This window comes from Mandrillus leucophaeus, unplaced genomic scaffold (genome assembly GCF_000951045.1).
Source record: "Mandrillus leucophaeus isolate KB7577 unplaced genomic scaffold, Mleu.le_1.0 Scaffold522, whole genome shotgun sequence".
Lineage (NCBI taxonomy): Eukaryota > Metazoa > Chordata > Mammalia > Primates > Cercopithecidae > Mandrillus > Mandrillus leucophaeus.
This window is the reverse complement of record NW_012105609.1, coordinates 869,724-880,611: the sequence shown is the minus strand read 5'-3', so window position 1 is coordinate 880,611 and position 10,888 is coordinate 869,724. Positions and strand designations below refer to the sequence as shown.

Genomic DNA, 10,888 nt, shown 5'->3' with positions numbered 1-10,888 from the left:
TGGGAGGCGGAGCTTGCAGTGAGCCGAGATCGCGCCACTGCACTCCAGCCTGGGCAACAGAGCGAGACTCCGTCTCAAAAAAAAAAAAAGGAATAACTAAGTTGGTCAAGCGCAGTGGCTTACACCTGTATTCCCAGCACTTTGAGAGGCCGAGGTGGGCAGATGGCTTGAGCCCAGGAATTCAAGATGGGTCTGGGCAAGTGGTGAGATCCGGTCCCTATTAAAAAAAAAAAAATCAGTTCCTGAAGCTCATATTTTTCCATTTTTTCCACATGGATATTATTGAAACCTTACTGAAAATGGGATATGGCCTGTCCCCTGCATTTTTAGATCACAAAATGTAATGGGAAAGCAGTGAAGTTGGAGTGACAGAATGCGTGGTGAATCTTCTACTGTCCCTGTTTCCTTTTCCCAAGCCATCCTATCAATAATGTGCTTCAGAATCGAACCCTTCCCCATTTTACAGCAGCGAAATGATGTCTCCTGCCTCTGGCCTCCCTGCTCCTTTCCTCTATCAACAGCCCTTGCCCTATGTACTATTGGTCAGTTATCTGCGTAATTGTTAGTCATATGCCATCTCTCTTGCTGGAATCTGAGGGCCAGGCTCTGCAGCTGTTTCTTTAGTCTTGTGACAGCAAATACTTGGTAGAAGGATGAAGGAATGAGTGAACGGAGATACGGACTGATGTCTCATTTGCAAGGGGTCCATGTGCTCACAGAGTCATTTCCACACAGCTCTGTGCTTTCCCACAAGGTCTTTATGTTCTCAGCCTCAGAGGTCCCTGACCTATGTCTGTTTGACTCAGGGTACTCCTTATCAGCAAGTTTGGCTATCCTATTTGCATTCTGGATCTTTGCCTGAACCTTCTTCCCGTGGGCCAACTCAGATCTTGCCATCAAAGTGACGTTGCAGGCTGGAGGAGCAGTGTTGCCCTTGTCTAGTGCAGTAGTGGGTGGAGTAGCGTCTTTCCTCATTCTCCTGGAAGCACCTCAAGGCCTTATCCTTCCTGGGTGCCATTGAGAGGCAGAGTTGGGCAAGCCTGTGTAAGTCATCCCCTGACCAAAAGTGTTGCAGTTTCCTCACCCTGTGGCATTACTGCAGCTGACTTATATCTAGACCTCAGAGTTCATGAAGTAGCTTTCACAGAATGTCTCATTTTCTCCCTTTTTCCTTGAAGTCGAGATACCGATATTATCTCTTTTTTTCAGATGAGCTCAGAGAGGTTGGGATACTCGCCAAAGGTCACACTGCATATAACTTATGGAGCTTGGATTCCCTTTTTCCAGGCTTCTTGGGGACTCCTCCGTGAGCCCTGGAGTAAGCAATATCCTGGCCATGCTGAGATCCATGAGGGCAGCTCCTGGGCAGACCTGGAGGGTGGACATTGGGGTCTCCTCTTGGGTAGAGAGATTTCCAGATTCAGTCCTGCCAGCATGCCAGAGTCATGCCGACTGTGCATGTGGGGCCCAGAAGTGGCCTCAGACAGGCAGACCATGTGGCTTATGAGCATCCCTCAGTGAGAAGCAAACAAAATAGCCAAACAAAGAATATAAACCATCTCTCTGCACCTTGGTTTTTTCATATGTGACCTAGTGTCAGAGGCAGTATACATCTTCCAAGGTTGTCTAAGGATTGAATGGTGCCTTATAAGACACTCAGTCCAGTGCCCAGCAGAAAGGAAGCATGTGGTATGCACTGGCTGACATGATTCCGGCCAGGTTTCTGGGAGACCTGTTGTCAGATCCTCACCTGTTCTATTTTGCAGGGCTTCAATTTCTTTTCTGGGTAGGGGTTGGAGTAGCAGACTGGAGATCTCTAAGGAATTAGCAGTTTGAAAACCTCTGAGGCCAAAAGCTCAGGAGCTTCTGGGAGATGTAAGACTTTATCTAGGGCTGGGCACGGTGGCTCACGCCTGTAATCCCAGCACTTTGGGAGGCCGAGATGGGTGGATAATGAGGTCAGGAGATTGAGACCATCCTGGCTAACACAGTGAAACCCCGTCTCTACTAAAAATACAAAAAAATTGCCGGACGTGGTGGCAGGATCCTGTAGTCCCAGCTACTCGGGAGGCTGAGACAGGAGAATGGTGTGAACTTGGCCGGGCGCAGTGGCTCACGCCTGTAATCCCAACACTTTGGGAAGCCGAATCAGGCGGATCACGAGGTCAGGAGATCGAGACCATCCTAGCTAACACGGTGAAACCCTGTCTCCACTAAAAATACAAAAAAAACGTAGCCGGGCATGGTGGCAGACACCTGTAGTCCCAGCTACTTGAGAGGCTAAGGTAGGAGAATGGCGTGAACCTGGGAGGCGGAGCTTGCAGTGAGCTGAGATCGCACCACTGCCCTTCAGTTTGGGCGACAGAACTAGACTCCATCTTAAAAAAAAGACTTTATCTAAAAAATGAGAGGGTTTTGAGTCCTTGGGAGAATCTCCACTGGTCCTGAGTCATTTCCCAATGTGAATAACATGGGTGCTCTGGTGGCTTGCTTATATAGTTGGGGTCCCACTGCCCTCTACTCTCACTTCTAATTCAGAGCTGAGGTCCCTAGAAATGCAGCCACTTCTCTTGGCAGGAGGGTTTTTGACAAGCTATTTTTTGTTTTTGGTTTTTTGGGATGGGGTCTTGCTCTGTCACCCAAGCTGGAACCCAGTGGCACAATCATACTAGCTCACTGCAGCCTCAACCTGCAGGGCTCAAGTGGTCCTCCTGTCTCAGCCTCCCAAGTCGCTGGGACCACAGCTAATTTTATATATTTTGTAGAGACGGAGCCTCGCTGTGTTGCTCATGCTGGTCTTGAACTCCTGTTCTCAAGAGATCCTCCCACACAGGCCATTGTTAACCTGCGCTTTGCCAGCTTGGAACCTCTGAGGACTCTGACTGCGTATGGTCTGGAGATAGGCAGCTGCCACCCTCCCTGTTTCCGCTTCTCTGTCAGCTTAGAGATGACATTGGAGCATTGGACTAGGAACGAATCCAGCCCCACCACTTTTGCTAGCTTTATGACTACTGGCAAATTGTCGAACCTCTGAGGCTTTCTCCTTTGTAAAATGGGATAAGCCTGCTTCCCAAAGTTGGTATGAGGATCAGACGAAGTAATGGATGGAAAAGGGGTGAGGTGTGGTGGCTCACGCCTGTAATCCCAGCACTTTGGGAGGCCAAGGCGGGCAGATCACTTGAGGTCAGGAATTCAAGACCAGCCTGGCCAACATGGTGAAACCCCATCTCTACCAAAAATACAAAAATATGTATTAGCTGGGCGTGGTGGTATGTGCCTGTAGTCCCAGCTACTCAGGAGGCTGAAGCAGGAGAATTGCTTGAACTCGGGAAGCAGAGGTTGAAGTGAGCCAAGATTGTGCTACTGCACTCTAGTCTGGGCGACAGAGTGAGAGCCTGTTTCCAAAAAAGGATCTGGCATGCACAATAGGTTTCCATAAATATGTGGCGAATCAAGAGAAGAATCAGGCCTTCTAAAGGGCCGCAGGGGATAGATCTTTTGAATTTAGTTCCCCTTAGCAGGCTTTCTTTGAGGGTGGAAGAGCTGTGCACCTACCTAAGCATCTGATTTCACTTCTGGCCAGGCCGCCAGTGAAGAGAAGGTCATGGTCTAATTAAAACTACTTAGCCCGGGCCGAGCTCAGTGGCTCACGCCTGTAATCCCAGTATTTTGGGAGGCCAAGGTGGGCAGATCATGAGGTCAGGAGATCGAGACCATCCTGGCTAACCCGGTGAAACCCCGTCTCTACTAAAAATACACAAAAATTAGCCCAGCGTAGTGGCAGGTGCTTGTATTCCCAGCTACTCGGAGGCTGAGGCAGGAGAATGGCATGAACCTGAGAGGCAGAGCTTGCAGTGAGCCGAGATCGCGCCACTGTATTCCAGCCTGGGCGACAAAGCGAGACTCCATCTCAAAAAAAAAAAAAAAAAAAAAAAACTGCCCAGCCGGACACGATAGCTCATGCCTGTAATCCCAGCACTTTGGGAGGCTGAGGCGGGCAGATCACTTGAGGTCAGGGGTTCAAGACCAGCCTGGCCAACATGGTGAAACGCTGTCTCTACTAAAAATATAATACGGGTGTGGTGGTGGGCACCTGTAATCTCAGCTACTCTTGAGGCTGAGGCAGGAGAATCGCTTGAACCGGGAGGCAGAGGTTGCGGTGAGCCAAGATCGCACTACTGCACTCCAGCCTGGGCTACAGAGGGAGACTCTGTCTCAAAACAACAACAACAACAACAAGAAACCAAAAAAACAATACCTGGCCTTAGCACTGGCTCCACCATGGGGTGCAGAGGCAGAGTAGCCCCAGGGGCTGGCCCTGATAACTGTTCCTTTCCCCCCACAGGTATAGCCTTCACAGACCTCCCGGTGAGTACTACTATTGGGTCTTCCCCTCCTGGGCTTCTGGGGGCTGACTGGGGTGGGCATGGTGGTACCTGCAAGTGCAGGGTGTGGAGTCTGGTTCTTTCCCCAACCAGGGATGTGTGCCATGCTGTCAGCTTGAGGGTACCAGGAGGGGCACTTGCTGGCCTTCCTCTCTCTCCAGCAGCAAGGTCTGGTCTTCCTACGACTCTTAGCAGGTGACAGTAATTTGTGGCATTTCCAGAGGCAGCTGTGGGCCTGGGGGGGTTAGGGTGGTGGAATGAAGATAGCTCCATGGCTCAGCTGGTCTAAGCCAGCTCTGTGTCACCTGGGGTGCAGAGTGTAGGGAATTATTCCTGAACTGTGAGGGAACCCAGTCCCTGTACATACCCATCAGAGATCCCTGAGGAAAGCCAGTGCCCTAGGGGAACTCATCTGCTACTACCTAGGGCACCCCCAAGCCAGAGAGGTGAGCTTTGTGGGGTCTTCTCTTCTTATAAAAGGATGGAGTTTTCTGCTTGCTTAGTTCAGGGTGTATCCTCACCTCCAGCCATCCCACACCTGTACCCCAGTACCTCTTTATTATGAGTCATCACAGGCCTAATCACATGCAGTGCCTCCACCCAGGATGCTGGGAGCCTGGCCTGGCTCTGTGTGTTCTGGCTGGGTTCTGGGAGGAAGGAAGGTTTACTGACTCTGGTGGCTGCTGTGGGATCCCAGACACCCCAGTGATGCCCCAGGAATCTTATGGGCCTCTGAAACCCAGACCATAGCACCCAGGGCCCTGTTAGAACTTCCAGTCTATGGCTCAGAATCCTTCCTTCCTACCTGGAAGCCCCAGAGAGGGGCTGTGGTTCTAGGCAAAGAGCAGATTCAGGTGGAGAATGCTGACCCTGGCTAGGGAAGAGTCTAGTTATGGGGACGTGACATGAAATGACCAGGCATGAGCATGGCCAGTATGCATCCACATGCAAGAAGGTATGGGGGATGACATTGTGGGCAGTGACGGTCAGGGAAGGCTTGCTGGAGGAGGTGGGCCTTGCCTGTGGTGTGGAGGATGGTAGGGGGAAAAAAGGAAGCGAGAGGTCCTCTGTGTGCAGAGCCCATGGTGGGCTGAAGCCAGCATACAGGAAAAGGTCCCACACCTTGTGCAGATACAAAAATGCATGGTTAGCCGGGTGCGCTGGCTCATGCCTGTGATCCCAGCACTTTAGGAGGCCAAGGTGGGCAGATCACCTGAGGTCGGGAGTTCAAGACCAGCCTGACCAACATGGAGAAACCCTGTCTCTACTAAAAATACAAAATTAGCCGGGCATGGTGGCGCATGCCTGTAATCTCAGCTGCTCAGGAGACTGAGGCAGGAGAATCACTTGAACCCAGGAGGTGGAGGTTGTGGTGAGCTGAAATCGCGCCATTGCACTCCAGCCTGGGCAACAAGAGCGAAACTCCGTCTCAAAGAAAAAAAGTGCATGGTACTCAGGAAGGAACATGGCCTGAGCACGGGATGAAGAGTGGACTGAGGGCCCTAAGAAGACCATATGCAGTGACAGTGGGGAGGAGGCTAGCGAGGCTCTGGATGGTAGCAGCGGGAAGCCCCAGGAACCATCAAGTGAGGGAGGGACTGGACAAAAGCCAGTCATGGCAGAGGCTAGGTGGAAAGCAGGGAGCCCTACACCCTACTGGCCAGAAGATCCTCCTCTTAGCAAGCATCTAACAGGAAGGGTAGCTTCTCTTCACCCTTTGCCAGCACCAGGGGTCTAGACCACTGGTTCCCTTTTGCCATGCTCCCCTCCTCCCTCCTTTCCTGCGTCATCCCATCTCTGCCTACCCCATTGTGTATCTATTTTTTTTTTTTTTTGAGGCAGGGACTCACTCTTGACACCAAGACTGGGTTGCAGTGGCAGAATCGCAGCTCACTGCAGCCTCAATTTCCTGGACTCAAGCCATCTTCCACCTTAGCCTCCCATGTAGCTGGGATCACAGGTGCACACCACCACACCTGGCTAATTTTTATTTTTTTATTTTTTGTAGAGACAGGTTCTCACTTCGTTGCCCAAGCTGGTCTCGAAAACCTGGGCTCAAGCGATCCTCCTAAATTGGCCTCCCAAAGTGCTGGGATTACAGGCATGAGCCACCGTGCCCAGCCTCATGTGTCTATTTTTTTGTGGCAGAGAGATCCTTGGCCCTGGAACTTTCCAAGAGGAGCCATGATCCACCATTGCAGCAGACCTTCACGGGCATGTCTGCAGGGTCGTGGAGCCCAGCCCATCTCTGTATGCCTTGACTGAGTTCCAGAAAGGGTTCTTGGGCCTTGAGGACACAAAGGCCTCTGATGCAGGGCAGGACACTCTCCATGATGTGCCTTGCTTGCTTTTCTTTTGCTTACTCCCCTCAAGCTTTGGGGCATAATGTCTCTGCTAGGGAGGTGGACAGAGGTGGCTCTGCCCTGCCTCCTCCAGCCTTGCTGCAACTCTCCCAGCCCGAGTATGGGGCGGCAGCAGCCATGGAGGTGAGGTGAGGCCTTACCACCCCACTGCCCTTAGGGCCTGACTGACATTTCATTCTCCTCCTCAGGCCAACCTCTACCCCACCGTAGGCCTGCAGACACCTGGGGAGATTGTGGACGCCAACTTTGGTCAGCAGCCCTTCCTGTTTGACATTGAGGACTACATGCGGGAGTGGCGTGCCAAGGTCCAGGGCACGGTCCACTGCTTCCCCATCAGTGCTCGGCTTGGCGAGTGGCAGGCAGTGCTGCAGAAGTGAGTGCCCTGCTCCCGCCCTTACCCACCCCCACCCCACCCCAGCCCACTTCACTCTAGGTGCCTGTAGGGCTACAAGCTGTTCTTAAAAATTCCAGCGGGTGGATCCTTTCTGGGAAACATTCCCAGGGCGATTCAGCCTGCAGCTCTCCTGCTTGTCTCTCGTCAGATGGACAGTTCCCGCCAAGTTCTCCAGGCTACTCCTAATTAAACCTTTGCCTCTCAGCCAGATTGGAGGTTCCTGTATATAAGATCACCAGCAGGGCTATTTTCCTTCACCAGGTTATTTTGCAGAGGGTTTTGCAGAGGATGCCCTGTGGTCTCTTCCTGTGTGGACCCTTTTTCTACCATAGGGAGTATCCATGATGCCATGACTCCGGCCTGAGGCCACCTCACAGGGCCCAGCATCCAGCTGAGTCTCATTCGTCTGTAGCAGTGGTGGAAGGAAGGGAGTCCTCCCTAGGACCAGCTAAGCTAGCTCCTTGGCTGATTAATTCCCAGACTGTCCTGGAAGCCAGTGTCACTGAACTCCCAAGGGAGGCCAGCTTTGGGTTTCTCTTGCACTTGCCATCTGCAAGCCTGAGTGAGGCAGTGACCAGTACCCACTCTGCCAGGAGGTGGATGTTAGCTTAGCTCCCAAGGATGGGCAGATGGGCACGGGGAACAGCTAGGCTTCCACTACCTCTGGTCATTGCCCTGCAAAGGCACCAGGGTGCTAGGGTCCTTGGGGTGGGGTTGGGGTGCACACTGGTTTCTTTGTACAGCCTTTGTCCCTTGAGGCAGACCCCAAGGATGGGCTGAGGCAGGGGCTAGGTGGCCAGACCTTCCCCAGGAAAAACAGCATTGTTGCCTCTTGTTCCCAGTCCCCCAGAGCAGATGACAAGGACTTCCTTGGATGGCCAGGACAGTGCCACTCCCATAGCAGGCTTGGTGGGATGGGCAAGGAGAGGGGTGAAGATGCCAAGTCTGTGTAGAGGAGGAACTGATCCTCTCAGTTTTCAGGGCCTCGGCTCAGCACATGGATGTGTTTTTGTTTCGGGGTTTTTAAAAAAATATTGAGATGGAGTCGCACTATGTTGCCTAGGTTGGACTCCTGGGCTCAAGTGATCCTCCCACCTCAGCCTCCTGAGTAGCTGGCATCACAGGCATGTGCTACCATATCCGGCATAGCACATAGGTGTTTCTGTTTCCATGTGTGTATCCATGTGCTTGTGTGTGTTCATATGTAGCATTTGCCAAGACCTGCATATAATTTGTGTACTATGGTTTTATATAACTTCATTTAATGAATATTGATAATGGCTATGTTATCACAGAGACAAATTTGTCACACGCCTTTTGGCTGGCTTCCTCTAGTGGAAGGTCTGGTAATTTCCTCTCTTTTACTTGTGTAGGTAACCCCTTGTAGGTAAAGAATTTTTCATATTTCCCCTTGTGTTTATAATAATAATATGGTGTAATAATAATAATTATACTTACTTTACTTTTTTCTGAGTCAGGATTTTACTGTATTGCCCAGGCAGAGTGCAGTGACACAGTCATGGCTCACTGCAGCATCGACCTCCTGGGCTCAAGCAATTCCCCTACCTCAGTCTCCTGAGTAGCTGGGACTGTAGGCATACACCACCATGCATGGCTAATTTTTTGCATTTTTTGTGGGGAAGGGTTTCACCATGTTGCCCAGATTAGTCTCAAACTCCTGGGCTCAAGTGATTTGCCTGCCTTGGCCTCCCAAAGTGTTGGGATTACAGGCGAGAGCCACTACACCCAGCCAATAATTATTATTATTTTTTTTTTTTTTTTTTTTTTTTTTTTGAGACGGAGTCTTGCTCTGTCACCCAGGCTGGAGTGCAGTGGCCGGATCTCGGCTCACAGCAAGCTCCGCCTCCTGGGTTCACGCCATTCTCCTGCCTTAGCCTCCCGAGTAGCTGGGACTACAGGCGCCCGCCACCTCGCCCGGCTAGTTTTTTGTATTTTTTAGTAGAGACGGGGTTTCACCGTGTTAGCCAGGATGGTCTCGATCTCCTGACCTCGTGATCCACCCGTCTCGGCCTCCCAAAGTGCTGGGATTACAGGCTTGAGCCACCGCGCCCGGCCGCCAATAATTATTTTTACAGTAGAGATGAGATCTTGCAATGATGGCCAGGTTGGTCTTGAACTCCTGGCCTCAAGTGATCCTCTCGCCTTGTCCTCCCAAAGTGCTGGGATGACAGTCATGAGCCATCACGCCCAGCTGATAATTATTATTTATACTATAATATTATGTAATATATCATTTCATAATAAGAAGAAGTCTTATTTATGGACTTCTTCCTGCCAGGTACTTTATGTGTATTATCTCATTTACCCCTTAAAGCCTGAGAGAACACACACCCAAACTTCTGTGCCTTCCACCTGACAACCCTTCAGACATTTGTGTTTAGAGTTACAGTAATGACATCAGATACATGCACACACCAAGGTGTTCACTCCTGTACACATCAGATTCGAGGGTTCAGCCTCTGCTCTATATGTGTACACACATGTGCCACTGTTCAGCCAGCTTCTGCTGGGGTAAAATGGCTACTGGGAGTCAGACTCCTCCAGACCATTTCCCAGTGATTGTGTTCCCATTGGCCCTGCTGCTGCCTATCTCTGCCTGGCAAAATCAGCCTGATCGCTTGGCTTCTTGGGCCCCTGATTTGTGGCATATCATGGTGTAACTCTGTGTTGTGAGTTAGCTTCCCATCACTCACTCACTAGAGCTGGAACTGCTGAGGGCAGGTTCACCTGGGGGACTGAAATGCTTCTGTCAGGTACATGGCACAGCCTGCAGAGGGGCTCCTGTGTCTGTAGAAGGTGTGCATGTGGCATGCATCTTGTCTGGGAAGCTGCCAGATTACCTGACTGGCTGCAGTTTCGGGACGCTATCAGTGAGACCATTGGCCCCGCAGGCTTGCTGCAGTTCCCAAAGAGGCAGCCACCTGTGAGGAGTGTGCCTGTGTGTGTACTTCTGTTATCGTACTCACTTACTTGTGGGCAGCATGTCTCAGAGAAACTGCAGCCACTCCTCTGAACTGTGGGCACACAGGTGAACAGCCCCTCCGCAGCCTGACTTCGTGACCACGGGGCACCATGGGGGAAGTTTTCATTTTGTTTCAGCCCCTTTATTCTCATTCTGTGGAGGTTACACCTCCAGGATGTGTTTAGGGAGACCTCTGGGGGAGGTAATCTGCCCTGAGTCCATCGGGTGGTCAGTGAGAAGTGCAGTTCTTGAGTGTCACCTGAAGCTCTTCCTTTCTTCTAGCATGGTCTCATCTTACCTCGTGCATCATGGGTATTGTGCCACAGCCACAGCTTTTGCTCGAATGACTGAAACCCCGATTCAGGAAGAACAGGCATCCATAAAGAACAGACAAAGTAAGGTTTATTCTGCTTTCCCCTTTTCCTCCCTCACCGGTCCCTAACTCTGCTCTCTGGCTCATGCCAACCCTGGTTCACCTGTCAGGAGTCCATTCAGCTCTGGTCCTCATGACCAGCCTGCAACCCAAGGCCATGTTCCTGTCCCACCTTCAAGATGGCACTGCCCCGATGGACAGTTGGCAAGACGGAGACGTCTCAGGGCAGCCACCCTAATGCATATTCTGAAGGCTGGGCGCAGGCCAGGCCCTGGCATGGCTGGTTCCATTCCTCCATTTCCTCCCTGCTTGTTTCCTTCCCCTCTGAATCCTGGATTCCTCTCAGCCTCCTGTTCATGGTCTTCCAGGAAGACTGTTTGCCTGTTACCA

General features: G+C 51.4%; 1 protein-coding gene across 1 annotated transcript in view; it reads left to right on the top strand.

The window, feature by feature from the left end:
- RANBP10 (RAN binding protein 10) overlaps window positions 1-10,888 on the top strand; it is an 82,775-nt gene that overhangs the window by 63,846 nt on the left and 8,041 nt on the right. The window contains exons 5-7 of the mRNA XM_011996722.1: window positions 4,346-4,368; window positions 6,937-7,121; window positions 10,408-10,520. Coding sequence (XP_011852112.1) covers window positions 4,346-4,368; window positions 6,937-7,121; window positions 10,408-10,520 — 321 coding nt within the window. The remainder of the gene's footprint in view (window positions 1-4,345; window positions 4,369-6,936; window positions 7,122-10,407; window positions 10,521-10,888) is intronic.